Here is a 23,559-nt window from a genome sequence, read left to right on the forward strand (position 1 = left end):
ATTAAGCTTAGGGAAAGCTTAATTTATCTTAAAAAATAACATGAAGAGTGTAAGAAGAATTAAAGGTTAGGAGTTCTTGAATGAAATTTTGAAATAAAGTTCATAATGAGAATTGGAAGTTGAATTTGACTTGTCACCAACTTGATTAAGGAATATGAAATGTTAGAATTAGCTTTAGAACATGTTGGAATTTAAGTGAGATTCTTGAATTTTATGTGGAGGATTGAATTTTGAAGTTTAAGAGATATTGAATGGGTATAAATTAGTTTAAGTAGGTGTATGCAAGTTAGGGATATTAAAGAAGGTGAAAGATGAAGAGTTAAGATGAAAAGAGAATGAATTTCGTGTTTAAAATGGAATTTCTGGGTTATGTGCATCGATGCATCTTCAATATGTATCGATGCACTCTCAAATAAATGAACATCGAATGCAATTAGTGCATCGATGCATGAGGAGTACATAGATGCACCCCCATAAGATTAAAACATCGAAGGTGATTTGTGTACCGATGCACAGGTAGTGCATCGATGCACACATTAAGGAATGCATCGATACACTGTAGAGTGCATCGATGCATACCTTCATTAAAAGATGAAAATATCTTTCTTTTTAGCCTAAGGAGTGATAGTTTAGAATATATCAATTAGTATAGTGATATGTATTAATGTATTACTATGTAGATATAGAACATAATCTTGTTCCGGAACAATCGAAGGATTAGAATCGAGTCAAAGCAAGGATAAGGTGAGTGCATATCTTATATTAAAATTGTATTGAGATAAGACTTGCGATGAGTCTATCTCTTATAGTTAAACTTATGATTGCACATTCATGTACATGCATATTTATATATGTATTAATGCTATAGTGCTTTCATGCATAATTCATTCACGCTTTAATATGAACTTATTTGCATGAATGCAATTATATGAGAATCCATTCAGGTATGGGAAATAATGAAAATGATCATGTGTACTCATATGAAGTAAATTATGTGTTTATGTGAAAAGTGATAGAAGATATATGAAAATGAGAATTGTATTATAATTAAGCCCATGTTACTTAATATGAGAGCTGTAGGTATAATTGGCATGCCAAGAGTCGAGGGATTATCAGTGGTCCTTCGGGACATAGTGGTCCTTCGAGACATAGTGATCATTCGGGACAAATATTCAGTGCCCCTAGTGGGATTTTATTCGAGCTGTGGTGACAACATGGTGCACAACCTCAGTGTACTCACGTACATTATGTTCTCAATAACGTACATGGGCGATTAAAAGATAAATTAAAGTGAAACTAGAATAAGAATACAAGTTTTATATATGTGCATGTTATCATCATATATGTTATAGTGTAATAGGTACATGCAAGTTGAAATGTCATGATCAATGGTAAGAATGCATGTTCATGAATTCATTGTTATATATGTATATACATATATTTATGTTATGCCTCACTAAGTCTGTGACTTAGCGTGTAAGTGATTTACATGTAGGTACCAAGAATTGGAAAGAACAGAAATATGAGTGACAAGAACAACAGCACTGCTAGAAGATCAGATCAGAAGTAACTAATAAAGTATGTATGTTGATTTTGTATAGTATGTTGGCATGTAAGGAAATGTGTTAATTATGAATGCTCTGGTCGATTTTGTTTATTTTGGTCAACTTATGTAAATAAACTACTTTATTTTAATGAAAGTTTTGAATTTCCTTGAATTCTGTCAAGAGTCAAAGTTTAAAAAGTTAATGTGACACCTCAGACTCGTATTCGGGTCGGGTACGGATTGGGGGTGTTACATTTAATGATATCAGAGCTACGGTTTAGTCGATTCTTGGAATAAATAGGAGTCTAGAGTGTCGTATAAAGTATACATGCCAACAAAATAGTGAAAACTTCTGATCTGATATAATAGTAAGTATGTTATTTTGCTAATAGAACAATATGGTTATTTTTTTTATATTAATGTCCGGACATGGTAGTTCTAGAAGTGAAGTAGGATACGATAGGCCCGTCTGGCCAGGCAGAGTGAAGATCAGACACCCTCTGGAGTGCCTGTGAGTGATCAAGACGTGTTCTTCAGAACACTGGATGCGGTATTGGCGCGTTTTCAACCTTCTGTTACTTCAACTCCGAGAATGAATGTTGCAAAGGAGTTGAAGGGTTTAGGAGCACCAGAGTTTAGAGGTGAAGCCGAATAAGGTCCTGTTGCTGCGGACCTTTGGCTTAATGATGTGAAAATTATGTTTGAAGGACTTCATTGTTCTGATGCTGAGAAGTTGGATGGAGTAGTCTCTTTGCTCCGAGGGCAAGCCAGGATTTGGTGGACCAATGTTACATTGAGAATGTCTGGTGATCAGGTAACTTGGTCCTTGTTTTTATAAGAGTTCAAGCATAAAATACATCGGAGATCAATTTATCAGACAGATGAAGCAAGAGTTCATGAACTTGAAGCAATGGAACCATACAATGTATGAGTACGACTATGAATTCAACAAGTTAAGTGGCTTCGCTGCTGAGTTAATTCCTACAGAGAAGGATGTTTGCGAGTGGTTTGTAGAGGGATTACGTTCTCGTTTAAAAGAGATGCTTATTGTGTTGAACTTATCTTCATTTCAAGAAGTGGTGAATCGTGCTAAAGCTCTGGAAAGAGCTCAGAATGAGAGGTTCGGAGATTCCCGAGCTCAGACTTCGAAAAGATCGGGCGCATCATCGAGTGCTACACCATAAAAAAGGGGCAGAGATGTGAGTTTTTGACCCCAAGCGAGATCAGAGTCAGTTACATCTTCTGCGAGGGGATCAAATTAGATGAGGGGTCGACAGACACAGTCAGTGGGATCTGGAGCTGGGAGATCTAACCCAAGTCAAGTTAGACAATGTCCATATTGCGGAAAGAATCACTCAGGGATATATAGGATGGTTTCTGGAGCATGCTTTAAATGTGGGGACACTAGACATTTTGTTCGGGATTGTCCCATGTTAGCTGGTGAATCTGCTCAGCCAAAAAGGTTTGCCTCGGCTACCCAGAGGGGAAGTGGTAGAGGCAGAGGAAGAAGTCAGTCAGAGTCCTCAGCTCCACAAGAGATACGTTCTACAGCTCGTGTGTATAATCTCAAGACTAGCGAGGATCGAGATAACCCAGAGATTATCGCAGGTATTTTTCAGTTGTATAACAAGAATGTGTTTGTACTGATTGATTTAGGGTCAACTTATTTTTTACATTTGCAGTAAGTTAGTAAAAGAATTGAATATTCCATTAAAAGTTATTAGCAGTGAGGTAGTAGTGACTAATCCGTTAGGGCACAGTGCTCAAGTCAATATGATGTGTTGAGGGTGTCCCAAACGGATTCAAGGAATTGAATTCCCTACTAATCTGATGGAATTACCTTTTGACGAATTTGAGGTGATATTGGGAATGGACTAGTTATATCGTTATTATGCTAATGTTGATTATAGACTGAAAAGAGTAACGTTGAGAAGTTCAAAATGTATAGAAGTTATTGTATTTAGCGAATGATGAAACTCATTAGCTAATGTAATATCAGTGATGTCGACAAAGAAGTTATTGTTACAGGAATTTCAAGGGTTTATTGCTAGTGTGTTGGATGTTAGAGCTAAAGAGAAGGGGATTAAAGAAATTCCTATAGTTAGAGAGTTTCCTGAAGTTTTTCCTGCAGAATTACCGGGTTTACCTCAAGACAGAGAGGTAGAATTTCAGATTGAGGTAATGCCAGGAACTGCACCTATCACCATGGCACCATACAGAATGACCCCAAAAGAGTTACAAGAATTAAAGATCCAATTACAAGAATTACTGGACAAAAGGTTTATCAGACCGAGTGTCTCACCATGGGGAGCTCTAGTTTTGTTCGTCAAAAAGAAAGATGGATCAATGCGTCTTTGCATTGATTATAGACAACTCAATAAAGTGACCATCAAGAACAAGTATCCCCTCCCCCGAATTGACGATTTATTTGATCAGTTAAAGGGAGCTTCAGTGTTTTCGAAGATTGATTTATGTTCTGGTTACCATCAATTGAAGATTCAAGATAAAGATATTCTGAAGACATCTTTTCGAACGAGATATGGTCATTATGAGTTCATAGTAATGCCTTCGGGGTAACCAATGCACATGCTGCTTTCATGGATCTCATGAACTGAATATTTTAACCTTATTTGGATCTATTCGTAGTGGTGTTCATCGATGATATTTTAGTGTATTCAAAGTCAGAAGAAGAGCATATTTCACATTTAAAGATTGTTATACAGATTTTGAGAGAAAAAAAGCTTTATACTAAACTCTCCAAATGTGAATTCTGGTTGAAGGAAGTGACGTTCCTTGGACATGTAATTTCTATAGAAGGAATTCGAGTGGATTCCCAAAAGATTAAAGCTATTTTAGAATGGGAAGTTTCAAAGAATGTGTCAGAAGTCCAGAGTTTTCTGGGTTAGCTGGATATTACCGAAGGTTCGTTAAAAACTTTTTGATAATAGCATTACCCTTAACTAAATTATTGAGGAATGAGATAAAATTTTTGTGGACTCCGGAGTGCCAAGAGAGTTTTGAAAGGTTAAAGAATATTTTGACAGAAGCTCCAGTGTTGGTTCAACCAGAGTCTGGCAAGAACTTTGTAGTGTATAGTGATGCGTCTCATAATGGCTTGGGATACGTGTTAATGCAAGAAGGTAAAGTGGTGGCTTATGCATCAAGACAGTTAAAACCGCACGAAAAGAACTATGTAACGCACGATTTGGAGATGGCTGCAGTAGTGTTCGCTCTTAAGATATGGTGTCACTACTTGTATGGTGAACGATGCTACTTGTATACAGACCATAAGAGTTTGAAATATTTGATGACTCAGAAGGAGTTAAATTTAAGACAGAGGAGATTGGTGGAATTCCTAAAAGATTACGATGTAGTGATCGATTTTCATTCGGGGAAAGCAAATATGGTAGCAGACGCTTTAAGTTGGAAGACGTTTGCAGTCTTACGAGCTATGGATGCTAGACTATCGTTAAGAGGAGACGGTGCTATATGTGCGGAATTGACTCTCAAGCCATCATGGCTAGATCGAATTAAAAAATTGCAAGCTAGAGATGAAAAGTGTTCAAAGAAGCTACAACATATAAGAAATGGAGACGTTACAGATTATGAAATAAAGGCTTATGGGAACCTCTATTATCAAGGAAGGCTAGTGATTCCAGATGATGATGAGTTGAAGAAAGACTTGTTAATGGAAGCTCATTGTAGTCCATTGACCATGCATTCGAGAGGAAACAAAATGTATATAGATCTCAAGAGTCGATATTGGTGGCCTGGAATAAAGAGGGGCATTACAGAATTTGTATCCAAATGTTTGACGTGTCAGCAAGTCAAAACTGAGCATCAAGTTCCGTCAGGACTATTGCAACCTATGTTTATTCCTCAGTGGAAATGGGAGAATGTAATAATGGATTTTGTAACGGGGTTACCTTTAACTCCGAACAAAAGAGATTCAATCTGGGTGATCTTAGATAGATTGACTAAGTCAACTCATTTTATTCCTGTACGGACTGATTTCTCCATGGATAAATATACTGAGTTATATATAAGGGAGATCATTAGATTATATGGAGTGCCTGTTTCCATAGTTTCTGATTGGGACCCTCGATTTACTTCGAGATTTTGGAAGACCTTGCATGGGGCATTAGGCACTCGACTGAATTTTAGTACATCATTCCATCATCAGACAGATGGAAAATCTGAGCAAACTATCCAAATTTTGGAGGATACGCTGAGAGCATGTGTTATAGAATTCAAAGGATCGTGGGAGAAATACTTGTCACTTGCTGAATTCGCGTACAATAATAGTTATCAATCAATCATTAAAATGGCTCCCTATGAAGCTCTTTATGGAAGAAGATGTTGTACACCCCTAAATTGATTCGAGCTTAAAGATAAAGAAATTCTTGGTCCTGAGTTGATCCAGGAAGTGGAAGAAAAGGTCCAAGTAATTCAAGGTAATCTCAAAGCAGCAGCTGATAGAAAGAAATCATACTCGGATCAAAAGAGAAAAAAGATAGAATATCAAATTGGAGATAAAGTGTTTCTCAAAGTTTCTTATTGGAAAAAGGTGTTGAGGTTTGGTCGAAGAGGAAGTCCTCAGTTCATTGGACCTTATGAGATCGTAAAGAGAGTTGGACCAGTGACATATCAATTAACGTTGCCACATGAAATGGAGAAAATTCATGATGTCTTTCATGTTTCAATGCTTCGGAAGTATCGATCTGATCCTTCCCACATTGTGACTACAGAAGAAATCGAGATTCAACCAGATTTGACGTATGAAGAAGAACCAGTTCAAATCTTAGCTCATGAGATTAAGCAACTAAGGAACAAGACTATTCCCTTAATTAAAGTCTTGTGGAGGAATCACAAGATAGAGGAAGCAACGTGGGAACGTGAAGAATACATGAGGAATTAATACCCCCATCTCTTTGCACAATGAAAATTCGAGGACGAATTTTCTTAAGGGGATATTTGTAACATCCTCAATACCGGGTTAGTGACTAAATTGTAAAATTACAGAAGTTGGTGATTTAAGTATAATAGTTGATTAGTTTAAAGACTTATATGAAAAATATTGTGTATGATCAAATTGAAAAGAATGAGGAATAAAAGGATAAAATGGTCATTTTGCAAGGAAAATAATTAAATTTGGTTAGATATATATAGAGGCCACGTGTATGAGAGGAAGCAAATATCCAAACTTCCAGACAACTCTTCTCCTCTTTTCTTCTTTGTGCATATGAGCCAAGGTAAATGTAAGAATTCTTATTAGTTGATTATTAGTTGAGATTTAAGTTTGATTTTGATCATTAGATGCTAATTAAGCTTAGGGAAAGCTTAATTTATCTTAAAAAACAACATGAAGAGTTGTAAGAAGAATTAAAGGTTAGAAGTTCTTGAATGAAATTTTGAAATAAAGTTCATAATGAGAATTGGAAGTTGAATTTGACTTGTCACCAACTTGATTAAGGAATATGAAATGTTAGAATTAGCTTTAGAACATGTTGGAATTTGAGTGAGATTCTTGAATTTTATGTGGATGATTGAATTTTCAAGTTTAAGAGATATTGAATGGGTATAAATTAGTTTAAGTAGGTGTATGCAAGTTAGGGATATTAAAGGAGGTGAAAGATGAAGAGTTGAGATGACAAGAGAGTGAATTTCGTGCTTAAAATGGAATTTTTGGGTTATATGCATCGATGCATCTTCAATGTGTATCGATGCACTCTTAAATAAATGAACATCGAATGCAATTAATGCATAGATGCATGAGGAGTGCATCGATGCACCCCCTTAAGATTAAAACATCGAAGGTGATTTGTGTACCGATGCACAGGTAGTGCATCGATGCACACGTTAAGGAATGCATCGATACACTGTAGAGTGCATCGATGCATACCTTCATTAAAAGATGAAAATAACTTTCTTTTTTAGCCTAAGGAGTGATAGTTTAGAATATATCAATTAGTATACTGATATGTATCAATGTATTACTATGTAGATATAGAACGTAATATTGTTTAGGAATAATCGAAGGATTAGAATAGAGTCAAAGCAAGGCAAAGGTGAGTGCATATCTTATATGAAATTGTATTGAGATAAGACTTGCGATGAGTCTATCTCTTATAGTTAAACTTATGATTTCACATTCATGTACATGCATATTTATATATGTATTAATGCTATAGTGCTTTCATGCGTAATTCATTAATCCTTTAATATGAACTTATTTGAATGAATGTAATTATATGAGAATCCATTCAAGTATGGGAAATAATGAAAATGATCATGTGTACTCATATGAAGTGAATTATGTGTTTATGTGAAAAGTGATAGAAGAGATATGAAAATGAGAATTGTATTATAATTAAGCCCATGTTACTTAATGTGAGGGCTGTAGGTATAATTGGCATGCCAAGAGTCGAGGGATTATCAGTGGTCATTCGGGACAAATATTCAATGCCCCTAGTGGGATTTTATTCGAGCTATGGTGACAACATGGTGCACAACCTCAGTGTACTCGCATACATTCTGTTCTCAATAACGTTCATGGGCGATCCAAAAATAAATTAAAGTGAAACTAGCATAAGAATACAAGTTTTATATATGTGCATGTTATCATCATATATGTTATAGTGTAATAGGTACATGCAAGTTGAAATGTCATGATCAATGGTAAGAATGCATGTTCATGAATTCATTGTTATATATGTATATACATATATTTATGTTATGCCTCACTAAGTCTGTAACTTAGCGTGTAAGTGATTTACACGTAGGTACCAAGAATCGGGAAGAACAGAAATAGGAGTGGCAAGAATAGTAGCACTGCTAGAAGATCATATCAGAAGTAACTAATAAAGTATGTATGTTGATTTCGTATAGTATGTTGGCATGTAAGGAAATGTGTTAGTTATTAATTAATGCTCTGGTCGATTTTGTTTATTTTGGTCAACTTATGTAAATACACTACTTTATTTTTAATGACAGTTTTGAATTTCCTTGAATTCTGTCAAGAGTCAAAGTTTAAAAAGTTAATGTGACACCTCATACTCGTATTCGGGTCGGGTACAGATTGGGGGTGTTACAAAGGCCTTTCGCCAAGGTATTCTTAGTCTTTCCTTTACCTTTACATTATTTATCTTAATTTTCGGAATGATATCATCCTCATTCTCCATCTCTTCCTCTGATTCATAATCGTCTTCTTCAATTGTTTTCGAGCTATTGAATATTCTGGTAAAGGTTGGGGAACTGCTATTGTATCTTTCCAGAATTTCATTTATGTTCTTTCTTCTGTTAAGTCTTCCCCTTCTGAATTTCGGATACGTTTATTTCCCTTGCCTGCTATTTCGACTATTTCCCCCTTGAGTCATCTACGTGGCTGGTGGGTTTGCTTCTTGAATGAGCGTCTAGACGATAACAAAACAAAAAAGTTATGGGGTAGAAAAATTTCAAAAAACAATGATTTCTAAAAGATCACATTTTAAATTTGCGTTATGTTTACTTGTAATTGCAATTATATTTTAATGAAGTCTATGGAGGGGCATTTACCCATTACATACTCTATTTTCTTTAGTTATGCTAAACGGTGCGTTTTGCTTCATCATACACAAACATAAGTTTGGGATGTAAGCCGGCCTATTATTTTACATACAAATGAAGTACCAAAGGGTTCGCTTCCCATTGAACTCTCAAAAATCAAAATTCGAAAGCAACCCCCAGGGCTTTCGCCGATCTACAAGCTGGAGGGAATCACTCTTGTAAAAAAAAAAAACCATCTTTACATTTAATACAAATTTGGGGCTAGGGTTTTTTCATTTTAATCTTTGTTTTCACCCTCACTCTAGCTAGAATTTTTTTTTAAATTGAAAAAAAATTGAAAAGTCCTCAAGAAGGCAGATCTTTCGAAGTCTCCCGGCTCTGCTTTTTTCCTAGTGATTTTTAAAGATAATTGTTAGGGTTTGGGTTTTATTAGATAGAAATGTATGCTGATCGAGTGGAGGAGGGTGCTGGGAAAAGGTCGGTAAAGGAGCGACTCAATGGCAACTCCTCTAATAGCTTTAATCCGCGGCGTCAAATCACTGGCAAGAGGTTTGCTTCTATTTTTTTTCTGTTTGTTTTGACCGGTGATAATAACTGGAAAAAATAACTGGATTTCTTTGCATTAATAAGAATTGTCCGTTTTTACTTATTGACTTTAGTGGAATGCAGTAATTTACCTTTCTAGTTTAGTGAATGGTCTTTTGGGATGATGAATAAGCTTCGTTGCTAGATTTGCCTTGGGTATTTGAGTTTAATATGATGTGAAAGATTTGAAACGGAGTTCATGAGCACATCGGAGTGTACACAATTTGAAGGAATGGCTATTTAACTAAATTCGCAAAATTCAGGAGTTAGATTTGTCTTGTTGAGTTCTTAAACCTGTATTAAAGTATATGATGCATTGAACATAGGTCGTGGGTAATTTAGGATCTGGGAAGGGGGATTCGAGAATTTAGCTTTCAACGTATGTAGGACGCTCGGCATTATGATTTATTTCTTCATCTTTTTTTCATGGAGTATCGAGCCTTTTACATTCAATGCTGAATAGGCTATATACTTGTTTGCCCTGGTGTGAAGATAGAAAATGAGAGAGCTAGCCAGTATACAGATTTGGTTTTTATCTTTTTGACCCTATACAATTTTCTTATGTTTGCTTGCTGACTGTGAGCTTTGGTGTACGTGGTTTAACTTGTGCTTGTTTCATTTTCACTTTGTGTGTTAATCATCCTAATCTGTAAGCATCTTTATGCCTTATCTTGCAGACAGAGGCAAGATGACAAGTGGGAACATGATCTTTACCAAGATGTACCTAATATTTCGAGTATGGATTCCCTGACACAATCACATGCAAATAAATATTGTTGCTATACTTGGATGCATCTAAATCATTTAAATTTCATTTTGACTGTGTTAATGGTTTGTGAAGATCATAAAGTTGATGCCCAAGATCTTCGTTCGAAGCTGCAAAGGAAAAATCTCCAAATTGTGTCTCAAAGCAGAAGGGGAACTCTCTCAGGTGTACATGATCTTCGTGAAAAATTATCAGGAACAATGACTACACAGCCAATAAATGCTGATCCACAGACACAGAAAGTAAAAGTTGCCCAACCAGCCAGGAAAAGTTTAGCAGTTGAAACTCCTGAACCAGAGCCCAAAAGGGCTGCAAATACAACAGCAAGAAAGAAGGCTAAGCAGAATGTATTTAGCTTATGCTCTTTTTTCTTTTTAGCACCTTCCTTGCATTTTGTAGTTTTCTGTTTGTTGAACAAGCATGATACGTCAAAGCTTTGTTTTTGTCTGTACCATCTGCTAGAGTATGCATGTGTGGGCGGGTGGGGAAGGAGTTCAAAATCTTGCCATCTAATGGTATGCATATCCCATGGGCTTGATTTTAACGCATGATGAATCGAACCAAGTAATTGCCCCACAATGGCATGCATTTTGCCAGGTCTTGTTTACATTAATTTGGAACGCACAATGAAATCAACTAGGTTAAGTTCCACATTAACAAATTAATTGAAATTGGATTCTGCTTAGTGTTGTCAGCTTCAAAGTCTAATTAGTCGGACAACAAACAATGTTATGCCATATGATGCTTAAGAATATTTGTCAAGTTAGGGATTGTGTGGAATTTGGAAAAATAGGTCGATTAAAGTCTTTCTGGTTTTCTATTAAATGGAATGGTAAATGTCTCAATGTTTGCATAACTATACTTCTCTTTTGTTGTTTCCGAAATAAGAGGCGATCCTCCATTTTTGAGCTTATGATGATTCTGCAGTCTAAGCAGTGTTTTTTCATATGCAGGCTGATACATCAGTAGTGGCCTTCCTCCAGTCTTTGGGTCTCGAAAAATATAAAATCACTTTTCAAGCTGAGGAAGTATGAGTTTTCTACGTTCCTTTGTATATTGTACTCCCCCAACCCTAGGCCCCCCTTGCTCTTATTTTTTTCATCAGTATATGAATTAAACAAATATCTACATCTGTTATTAACCTCCTTCTGCAGGTTGATATGGCTGCACTTGTACACATGACTGATGAGGATCTAAAAGCTTTAGGCATACCAATGGTAACTTTAAATCATTTTATCCAATTTCTTAAATTTGAGATGCTCCAGATTTTATTTCTCTTCTAAAGCACCAAAGCATATCTTCTCAACTCTACAAGAATGTCCTTTTCTTTCATGACCTATAAAATCCCTTTATTTTGCGTGCTTTTCTTGAGTTCCTTATACGTGCATATGATCATTTTAAATTAACTGTTACATGCAAGTTAATGCTGGCCTCTTGAAAAGAAATTAGAATTTTTGGAATGTCCTGATAATTGGTGCTGAAGGGAGTTCTGAGAAATTCTTGTATATGACACTTTAGTTCCATCTGTAGTTCTATATAAATGCCTGTGCCTTTTGCTTGTGGTCTTTAAAGAACTTCCTTCGGCCAACAACCCTTCAATGTTCTGCTTTTTTCTGCAATACGCATGTATTGAAAGCATTTTTTATCTCTATGCTCAACTTGTTTTTCTCTTCCCTTTACTTGGTTTCAGTTGTCTTTTTGTTTGTACCTCCAGGGCCCAAGGAAGAAGATAATTCTCGAACTAGAGTCAAGGAGCTGATATTTGGAGTTTTAGCAACAAGTGGTTGTTGCCTGTTGAATCTAAAGATGTATTAATGGCCGATCCTAGGATATTGCAAGGCCATGTTTTGGCTGATAAGAACCTGCATATGTAGCTATTTTTTCTGGTATTTCATGTTCAAATTGATTAACAAAATATGCCTTAGTGAGCTTGTTATTGAAATCAAAGGGTGAAATATTGTTAGATTGGAAGTAATAGGTGGAATTTTTTTTAAGCCCAAATTAGCGTTTTGAAACTTTAAACCAACTAATTTTCTGTGCATTGTCTTGATTTATATCCTTGGAAGCTTTCTCAAATCTAAATCCTATTGCTCGAGATGAAAACCATGTGCTAACCTACTTTATCATACATGTTCTTGTTTTATTTTTCTCCGGCTACTAATTATATATTGAGATTATCAGGTTGAATTATGTAGTTTTCTTTTGCTCTGGGGATTGTGTTTAAAAAGAAAAGGATTGGCACAGGAATATTGCATTCCTATGATTCTATGATTAACTCGAAATTATTTCATCAATCCATAATCAGCATACATCCAAAACTTGGACTCATCAAAATAGTCTCGAATTCAGCAAATGTGATAAAATTTTCTATGGATACAAGCCTGCAAAACGTGTTAAGAAAATCATGTTTCGGATCCTTTGTCTCTTGAATTTCTCACGCGGCTGATAAGAGTCTTCCCTCTTGCCAGCTGAGGCCTTTGCTTGATGTCAGTCTTCGATACAGGGAAATACTTAAGATGCTGTGTTTGCTTTAGCCTTCCAAACTAGGTACTTGGCCTTCTCCTGTTTGTATCTTCTCAATTCTCTAAGCTGCTAGCACAATATGCATTGAAACCGGCAAGAAGAATGTCAGCAAAAGTAGAACAGCCACAGAGCTTGAGCCTTGTAATTCAAGTCCAATAAATCAATGCTACTTCTGGTGAACTCGTAGACAATTTGTTTCGACTAACAGAACTAGTTCACCAACCAGAATTTACAAGGAAGATAACTAAGACAGTGCTATGTTGTAAAGAAAAGGAACAGTAATCCACTGGAAAGCAAAATCTCAAAATACAAAGTAGTAAAAAACATGATTTTGAAAGAAGTTTCTCCTCAATTATTAGAGAGAGAGAGAGAGACTACTGTCATTTAACTAACCGAGTAGACAGCAATGCAGTGCTCGAAGGAATAGTAGCTAACAGACAAAATAGATGGGTGGAAAAAGGCATCCTCTGCCAGAGGCCTTGCTTGACTTGAGGTGGCTGACCAAAAAGGTGTAAATCATTTGTTAGGCAGCCTAGTTGATAAGAGATTTGGACAGCACAGATAATTAAGACAATTGAACAATAATCTACAGGTAAATTTAGGAAAATACTAGCTGAAGATTCATACACTCACTCCACTAGAAGCATTACTCAGTGCCAGCTTCGCTTCCTCAAGAGAAAGCTTTAACTTGTCGAAGACACCACCATAAATAGTTCAATCGTTTTTTTTTGCAAACAGTTAAAATGCAAGTACTCCGATAAATATACTTATAGTCCAACGTGGTATCTTACCTGTTTTCCTATCTCATCCATGATAATCATCCTTGGCAGTGATTGAACCTGCACTAAAATTTGTCATCAGTGGCAAAAAGTCTTATTGAATCAGATAGTCATTTTTAATACCAATGGACACGTGCCAATCTTGAAAGAGATCCAAGCGTTGTAGCACAAGAATGAAGACTAAAACATGTGTAATGCCGTGACAACACATTCAATTCCTTGGACAAGAATTGAAAGTAAGAAAACTCGAACATAAAATGAACAACTGATCAAGACAATACTATGCTTATTCTTTTAAGAAATATTTGATGGAATTTAAAGCTTGCTGATCAAACCACTACAAATTGAGTTCAGTTTGGACTAAACCATTACTTGCCGGGAACTAGAAAATATAACTATTAGGCATAGCTTGGTAGTTGCATTGGATTTTATCTTACCACTCAGTAAAACCTCTTTCACTAGGCAGAAGTTTCCAATCACCTGAGGCACCAGCATAAACATTGACAGATTTGAAACCAAAAAGTTGCCAACTACTGCCCAATGAATACTTCAAACATGTTCTAAAGATCCTGTTTAAGAACGTTCATGCATCAAAGTAGAGAAAGCTAATCGAACCATGTGTATGGAAGAGATAGAGAGAGACAGAGAAGAATAGGAGAAGGGACAGCAATTTTTAGTTGAATTACTCGTGCATCATCTAACCTGTATTGGAATTATGTTCTTGGCACTGGGCTCAAATTCTGAATCCTTTAAACAGCCTTGGGGATTCCAAACAATAACACCTCTCCACATCTAAAAGGTTTCATGAGAAGTAATAAGGTAATGCAGTCTCACAGAATAATTAGTAGTGAAAAGCATGAATATAATTAAGTCTTGATAACTAACTGGAGATAAAAAGCCATTTGTCTTAGAAATCTCTCCATTTGGTAGCTGGAGAAGAAGAGGGCATTCCTTTGCAGATGGTATATATCTGGTGACAGAGAAAAATGAACACCTTGAGAAAATGACTTGCAAACAAATAAAAAAAATGAGAGCTAACCAGAGAGGTTATTGAAAAAAAGCATATCAAAGTAGGCTGACACTCCTGAATCAACATTTTCTCCCAAAATGGACATCAAACCAAAAAAAGTACATTGACATGGATGGAACCACATAGTTATAGGCCGATACACCCTTACAACTCAATAAATGCAATCATTATTTACAGTTAAGAAATAAAGGAAGCATTGAGTAAAAGAATATACACAGCAAATTGCAATATCTTTGATCGCCCACCAGCTGCAAATGAAGTATCCAAATGCCATTCATTAGAATTTACCTGTTAAATACGTGAGCTCCATTACTTCCAATATCTGACATTTCTTGTGGCCAGAAAGCAATAATAGCAAAAACATACAATAATCCAAATAAAAGGCAGCAATCTTCTATCAATATATACAGAAACAGAAGCAGAAAATACTTAAAGACGCATACAAAGAAAGGAAGATCTTTGGTGCTAAAGACATAGCTCTCCAGCTTTTGATTCCAGTAAGAGAATGAGGCTTTTGGTGTATGGTACAAAACCTATGTATGAGAACATTAAAACCTCAATCAGAAGAAAACCAGAATACAAGATACAAATGAAATGAAGAATGACCCTCGACCTGACTCTCTACACTGATGTTTGCCACTGGTCCCAAAGCCTCAATCATAGGGGCCAACAAGGTATCAACTATCTTCTCAAAATCCCAGCAGACCAATAAAAGGAAACATCAGATGAGTAAAATGCACCACCACCACCATAACATTCTAACTATAACAAGTTTTGTTTAGAATTACATTATCAAACAGTTCTTCAACTAAAGATTTTCAATATAAACAAACAGAATCAAAACAAAATCAACAAACATTTGAAAATCGATTAAATTTGCAAGAAGGTGCAGCGGTTAAGAATCAAAATGCTTCATACCAATCATAAACCCAATCAAGTGGATCCACATTGAGCAAATTGAAGGAAAGAAAGATCTTCCCATCAGCTCCGACTGGCATAAACTCATTCCGAATTATTAGAAAGGAGATAAGAAAATTATTTAGTACTGGAATCACACATTCTTCATTCATCATAGCTTGCTTATATACACTGCTGTAACAAGCTCTTAACTGCCTCTTAACAGTCTAACAACCTACACAACCGCTCTAACAGCTTGGCTTAATAGCCTAACAGCTTAACTAACTACATCACCTTAGCTGGCCAAATACTAACACGTGTAAACCAGTTATATTAGTCTAACATTCCTCCTACTCTTTCCTGTCTTCTTTTGTTTTTGAATTAAAACTAGGTATTACACATATCTTGTTGCGAAACTCCTCGAACACAATTCTTGCCAGCGGTTTGGTGAAGCCATCAGCCACCTGATGAGCTGCTGGAACGTAGTTAACTCGAATTTGCCCGGCAGCTACCTTCTCACGCACAAAGTGCACATCCAAGTCTATATGCTTCGACTGCGCATGGTAAACAACATTGGCATTCATTTCCACTGCACCAGTATTGTCACACCACACCACTGGTTCTTGTGTCTGTTGCAAACCAAGATCAGCAAGCAGTGCGTTGACCCAGGTTACCTCAGCAGCCACATCAGCAAGTGATTTATATTCGGCTTCCATCGTTGACCTGGAGATAGACTTCTGCTTCTTGGAGCTCCATGCAACCAGGCTTGGACTAATGAACACTCCATAGTTAGAGATGGACCGCCTATCATCCACACTAGCTCCCCAATCCGCATCAGCAAATGCATTAACATTTAACCCTGTTTCAGTCGACTGGAACACGAGACCATAGTCCACAGTCCCAGCTAAATTACCTTAGTATTCTTTTAACAGCAGTCATATACGTTTCTCTTGGTGCATGCATGAATTGTGCCACTTTCCCAACACTGTAGGCCACATCTGGTCGCGTGTGACACAAATAGAGAAGAGAACCGACTATGCTTAGGTATTCAATAGGATTGATCAGCAATTCACCATCATCTGCTGAAAGTTTAGGGGATGCCACCATAGGTGTCGCACACGCAGCAGCTCCTCTCATTCCTTCCTTCTCAAGCAATTCTAACACAAACTTCCTTTGATTCAACAAAATTGAATCACGTGACCTTTGCACCTCAATACCCAAGAAAAACTTGAGCTGGCCAAGGTCCTTTAACGAAAACCTATCACCAAGAAGATGAACAACTTCTTGAATCGTATTGGAAGACTGCCAAGTGATGACTATGTCATCAACATATACCAATACATATAGATCACCATCATCCGTTTTACTAATGAACAACGAGGGGTCAGCTCTTGATGTTGTAAATCCAAGCTGAAGCAAGTTATTTCGAAGCTTAGTATGCCAATTTCGAGGGGCTTGTCTGAGACCATAGAGGGCCTTCTTAAGTTTGCAAACTAGTGGAGCACCATCTTCATCTGTTTGCTCGAACCCCGGTGGTTGTTGCATGAACACCACTTCATCTAGGTCCCCGTTGAGGAACGCGTTGTTCACATCTATATCTCTCATTTCCCAGTTATTCGCAACAACCACAAGCAACATAACATTAAAGGAGGCAAACTTCACAACCGCGCTAAACGTATCATTAAAGTCGTAACCTGGCACTTGGTCAAATCCCTTTGCAACCAGTCGTTCCTTATTAGATCCATCAGGGTTACACTTTAATTTGAAAAGCCATTTGCATCCAACTGGAACACGTTCTGCAGGCAGCTTGACCAACTCCCACGTGTTATTGCGCTGAAGGGCATCAAATTCAGCTTGAGCAGTCTCTCTCCAGCTGGAAGACTGCAGGGCCTCTTGAATTGTGGTTGGTATTTCACTCTCAAAGTAACTCGAGTAAGACTTTGGTTTAAAAACTCCACACTTGCTACGTGTGAGCATGGGATGACAGTTTTGCATGGAACGACTGCCCGTCATTTTGCTACAGACATCTGCGCCTGTGCTTAAACTGGGCTCAGTATTATCATCAGGATGCATCACATTGACCGTCATAGACACATCTGAACTCAGCTAATTGCTTGCAGAGGTATCTATTGTGTCTTCTGTGGCAGCTTCCTCAACTGCTTGTGATGGACTGCATGTGACATCTTCCCCAGCTATTTGTGAGGGGCTATCAGGGTCATGACTGACCACTTCATTCCCACTTGTACTTTGTACACCGTTAGGTAAACCATCTGAAGCACTTCTGTACGACCAATTTCTCACGTTAGCAACGACGGGAATGTCTGAAGACCGAACTCCATGTGATCGACATCCTGAGCCACCAACTGCCGAGCTATCAGTCACCTTGTCTGCAAAAGGAAAAATTGTTTCATTAAACACCACATGGCGAGATCTGTAAACCCTACCATCCTTTGCAAGGCATTGAAACCCTTTGTGCTGGGGGCTGAAGCCAAGATAAGTGCAAGGCTGTGATCTAAACGCCAACTTATGACTCTGAAACGGTCTCAAGTGTGGGAAACATTGGCAGCCAAAGACTCTCAATGCACTGTAATCTGGCTTTCTTTTGAGTAGTTTTTCGAAGGGTCAAGCCTCCAAGAACCGTGGTGGGTAGCCTATTAATCAAGTGCACAACAGTCATCACAGCATGCGACCAGAACCGTATAGGCAACGATGATTGAGCCAGCAACACGAGGCCAAGTTCTACTATGTGACGGTGTCTACGCTCGACAACACCATTTTGTACTGACGTATGTGGGCAGGATAGCCGATGCATTATACCTGATTATGTTAGAATCATCGAGAGGGGCCTATATTCACCACCCCAATCGGACTGGACTGCTTTAATCGTCTGTCCAAACTGATTGTGCACAAGTTTATGAAACAGTTGAAACGCAGTGCATACTTGTGACTTATTTTTGAGTAGATAGATCCAAGTATACCGTGTGCATGCATCAACGAATGAGATGTAATAGCGAAATCCATTTGATGCAACATGTGGAGGTCCCCATAAATCATAGAAAACAAGTTCAAAGGGAGTATTGTACTGCGTATTCGAAGTTGAAAACGGTAGCTTATGACTTTTCCCATAAAGCAAGCTACACATGTTTTATTAACATTTGGATCAATCTTTACATCAATGTCTTTGGCAATTTTATTCATTGCATAGCTAGCTGGGTGTCCTAAGCGATAGTGCCAAAGTTCCAACTGTGACAAACCAGTAGATACAAGGTGAGCAGCAGCATCGTGCACTCCTACACGCTTGCAGTCAAGTGTAAAAGTATACAATCCCCCTTTCTCATCACCTTGCAAGAGTATTTCCTTTGAAAGCTCATCTCGAACATAACACTTCCCAGCATGAAACTCCAAATACACAGCATTGTCCCTAGCAAGCTTAGAGACCGAAAGCAAGTTTTTGGTTATCCGAGGCACATGCAATAACTCATTAATCAACAAAGCTATTGAAGTAGAGTTAACTACCGAACTACCAATGTTTCTTATGTTAAGGGGAACTCCATTTCCCACAGTGAGCTTACCTGAGCCTCGAAACTCAACAGGATTGGAGACATTTGCTGCATCGGGTGTTACGTGGTGCGTTGCTCCTAAGTCAACCACCCAGTGATCAGCAGATTTGAATGTAACATTGGCTTGTGACTGGTTTGCTCCTTGATACCGTGCTTGACAACAATCACAGCTCATATTTGGAGTTTCAGCAACTGCATAACGAGCATTAGCAGCCTGTCCTTTGTGAGATCGTAAGTCAGAAGTGACACACATAAAATCCTCATCAAAGCGATGCCAACAACGATCAACTAGGTGACCAAGTTTCCCACATAGCTGGCACTGGATCTTGGCTCTTCCTCGACCACGACTGCCCGAGCTGGTACCAGTATTGGATCGTGAATTCTTGGATTCATGGCGATCACTTTCAACAGAGTTGCGATCATCACGTCGAAGAGCTATATTAGCACTCATGGGAAGCGAATCTTGTTCCTCATCGAAACCAGCCAGTTGGGCTTCAGCATCAAGCAGGACTGTGTACAAACTGTCCAAAGAGAGTGTCTCTTTTATTGTAGTGATAACAACCATAAAAGGTTGGTATTCCCTGGGCAAGCCTTTCAATACACTAGAAATGTGGCCAACATGGGAGACTGCACTGCCACACGAGGCAAGTGTATCGCACACCTCTTTTACTTTAGTAAGGTAGACACACATATTGTCATTACCTTTCTTGAGCGATTGTAGTTTGCAATGCAAACTCATTGCAGCTGTCGTGGATCTACTCGCAAATAGTTGTTGCATCGTAGTCCACACTGCAGCAGCTGACTCAGCCCCAACGAACTGTGGAAGAAGATGAGAGCTGATGGTGGACAGCAGCCAGGATGCAAGCACATTGTCTTGCGCCACAAAATCTTCAAACGCCTCATTCACGCTCACCTCACCATTGGCACCAACGATCGTTTCTGATGGAGGCTTCAAGGCACCGGACAGGAGTTGTTCAAGACGATGGCTCCGAACAGTCAAGAGGATTTGTTGCTTCCATAGTAGAAAGTTCGTTTCGTCGAGAACTACATTGATCTTCTTATGCGAGAAGCTCTTGGTTGATTCCATAACCAATGGAGATTACGAAGCAGTAGAGATAAGACTAGAGAGCCCAAGAACGTTGGCGAAAGATATCATATTAGAAAGGATATAAGCAAATCATTTAGTACTGGAATCACACATTCTTCATTCATCATGGCTTGCTTATATACACTGCTGTAACAAGCTCTTAACTGCCTCTTAACAGCCTAACAACCTACACAACCGCTCTAACAGCTTGGCTTAATAGCCTAACAGCTTAACTAACTACATCACCTTAGCTGGCCAAATACTAACATGTGTAAACCAGTTATATTAGTCTAACACGAATATATGTTTCATCTCTTCCCCCATTAATAAACACCTTGACCAACAGTTCCGCAACCTTCACCGCTGCAACCTTCACCTCGCTCCCACCGCCAACTACCGTCCAGGCGTGCCTATGCTTCCCCACAACAGCTCTCTCACTCTCACCCTTCACGACCGCCACACTGTATTCCTTAGTTTTCCCGCCAAAAACTGAGGCCAATCTCTCATCAACCGCATCGTCATCGTTCTAAACAAATCAGTGGCGGTAATCGATCCACACGGGTAAGAACTCGAGTGTGGAGATGAGGTTGGGCTGTGGAGGCAACGGGGTCCTAAATCCACAGTAACAGAGAGGGTATAGTTGTCGGAGCATTTAGGGTTATGAGAGGTCAATTTGGTAATTTCGACTAGGATTGACCGACGGAGGTGATCTGGATCAGAATCGAATCCGACGAAAAGGGCGCAGAAATGGAGCGGGTAGAGCAAATTATCGGATCGTAGCTGAGTAGAGAGCGAGTCGATTTCGAGGAACGACAGAGGAGAACGGTAGATTTCGACGGATTTACATAAGAATGGGAAACCTGCAAATTCAATACAAAAAGACTCGTTTATTTATTAAGAGAACAAAGGGACGAATTTAGAATCAAAGCTGTGCCAGAGATATGTAGGCGGACCAAGGAGGAAGGAGAAGATGACAGAGAAGGTGAGAAAGAGGCGCTTCAATCCGGGTTCGGTTTTACGCATTTACTTCGGGTCGAAGTCTGGTTCAGATTCGGGTCGCTGTGGTGCTTCACTACAATTGTCTTGTAATTTAGAGAAATCGGAGTCGTTAGCTTCTGAGATTTCGGCCATTCCTAGAGAAGCTGCTGCTGCACTTTCTTCTGCTCTGCACTCTGAAATTACTGAACTTGGACAGTTGACCTTCGGAGATTGATCTTGTGTAAGCATAATTTTGTAATGTTTGGAGAAAAGAAAAATGTGAGCCGTCTTAGCTCAGCCATTAGAGCGCATGGTTTTTAACCATGTCGTCGTGGGTTCTCGATACCCACAGACGGCCTTTTTGTTCTTTTTAGTGGAGCTGGAGCAAGCTTCCTCTATTTTCTGTTCGCTCCTGTTGGTCGCTAAAATGCAGCCTCCTAAATGGCGAAATCATCTTAAACCTCTCCTCTTAGCCTGAAATCTATAGCTGAAATCCACGCTTCACGATTCTAACCGGCTTTTATTTCATCCATAGAAAATCCGTTGGCAATTTTATAGCATCTTAGGCGGAATTTGGCGACATCTTGTGAGCTTGTAAAGTGTTTGATAAATTGTAAAGTAGATGTGTAGATTCATGGAATGCGATTATCATTACCTATTTTCGTAAATTTTTTCCCATAACATCAGATAATTCTGGAAGGCACTAGGCCTGACAGCTCCACTTTTACCATGGCTATTAAGGCCTGTGTTAGCTTGATGGACATGGAAATGGGGGAGGATATTTGGCGTAAAGCTGTGGATTTTGGATATCTAAATGATGTGTTTGTAGCGTCTTCCATTTTGAATTTGTATGTGAAGTGCGGGAAAATGGATGAAGCGGTGGTGGTGTTTAACAAGATGCCAATGAAGGATCTTGTCTGTTGGACTACTACGGTAATAGGATTTGTGCAGAGTGGGGGGGGCAAGTGAAGCGAGTGATTTGTATAGAGAAATGAGATGGCAGGGATTGAAGGAGATGGTATTGTGATGTTGGGGTTGGTTCAGGCATCTTTATATCTTGGGGACTCAAAGTTGGGACTGGCAATTCATGGATATATGATTAGGAAATGTCTCTCCATGGATGTTCTTGGTTGAGACAGCATTCTCAATATGCTTTGCGTGTCTTCAAGAAGATGCCAAGTAAGAATGATATTTCTTATGGTGCATTGATTTCTGGCTTTATGCACTGGAATTGTTGGTAGAGATACAGGGTTGTGGTTTTAAACCAGACTCAGTGCTCTTATGGCATGTTCACAATGTGGGTTGTTAAAATTGGGTAAATCTGTACATGGTTGAATCACTAGAAGGCTTGATTTGGAACAAGTTCCGGGCACTGCAATGATTGACGTGTATGCAAAATGTGGATTGCTTTCTTATGCTGTTGCAGTCTTTGATCGGATAGTTTCCAAAGATATGATCTTTTGGAATGCAATGATTGCCAGTTATGGAGTACATGGGCATGGAAAGGAAGCTCTATCGCTCTCCTGTCAGTTGACAAACATGAGCTTAAAACCTGTTCATGCAACTTTCACTGCACCTCTCATCTCTCCACTCAGGACCGGTGAATGAAGGTCGATACTGGTTTAATCATGGGAAGCCATCAAAATGGAAATGGCTGCAAAGGTCTTTGAGTTAAATTCAGATGACTTGGGAATTCATGCATTGGGCTGAAATTTCTTTGCCAAGGGAAACATGTGGAATGAAGTAGCTGCTGTAACGGTAAGGAAACTCATGAAAGACCCCGGAAGGAACGTACCTGGCTACAGTGTCCTGGATGTGAACGGGAAGCTCCCTGGTTTCCTTATGAGAGATAAAACCCACCATGAATACGAAGCGATAGCGTTTGCATTGGATAAATTGAACCGTGAGATGATTTTCATGGTCAAATGAAGGGGCTTCCTGTTGCTTTTGGCCTCTCAAACTCAACTTCATCGAACCTCACTGCTGGTCATGAGAAACTTTAAGGTGGGTGAGAATGACTATTCGAACCAAGTTTGATCGTTGCAAGGACCATATATGAAGGATTATTGCAGGAACTATAAAGCAGGTTCTTCACTCCAAACTGTCAAAACTGCCTTCATCCTTCATCTATGCAGCAAAGAAATCGAGCATCTTAAATTATGTTCTTCCTTTAAGATTGTACATATGCAAGTACTCCTTTCTATCCCCTCTTTTGTTTTGACATTTTAGAAAATTAAAGCATTGTGTTGCCAACTTTTTTATG

At 38.5% G+C, this 23,559-nt stretch overlaps 1 protein-coding gene and 2 pseudogenes across 1 annotated transcript; 2 read left to right on the plus strand and 1 right to left on the minus strand.

Annotated features, from left to right (window-relative positions):
• Positions 1–9,232: 9,232 nt before the first annotated feature.
• Positions 9,233–12,410, plus strand: LOC120200948 (ankyrin repeat and SAM domain-containing protein 4B-like). Its single transcript, XM_039201657.1, has 6 exons — positions 9,233–9,640; positions 10,354–10,412; positions 10,518–10,789; positions 11,396–11,470; positions 11,597–11,659; positions 12,157–12,410. Exons 1-6 carry the CDS (start codon positions 9,531–9,533, stop codon positions 12,199–12,201), a joined length of 624 nt encoding a protein of 207 aa, XP_039057588.1. The 5' UTR covers positions 9,233–9,530; the 3' UTR covers positions 12,202–12,410.
• Positions 12,411–13,209: 799 nt separating this feature from the next.
• LOC120200928 lies at positions 13,210–21,621 on the minus strand (annotated as a pseudogene).
• LOC120200949 lies at positions 21,540–23,495 on the plus strand (annotated as a pseudogene).
• The last annotated feature ends 64 nt before the right edge of the window (positions 23,496–23,559 follow it).

Source organism: Hibiscus syriacus, unplaced genomic scaffold (genome assembly GCF_006381635.1).
Source record: "Hibiscus syriacus cultivar Baekdansim isolate YM2019G1 unplaced genomic scaffold, ASM638163v2 tig00006666_pilon, whole genome shotgun sequence".
Classification (NCBI taxonomy): domain Eukaryota; kingdom Viridiplantae; phylum Streptophyta; class Magnoliopsida; order Malvales; family Malvaceae; genus Hibiscus; species Hibiscus syriacus.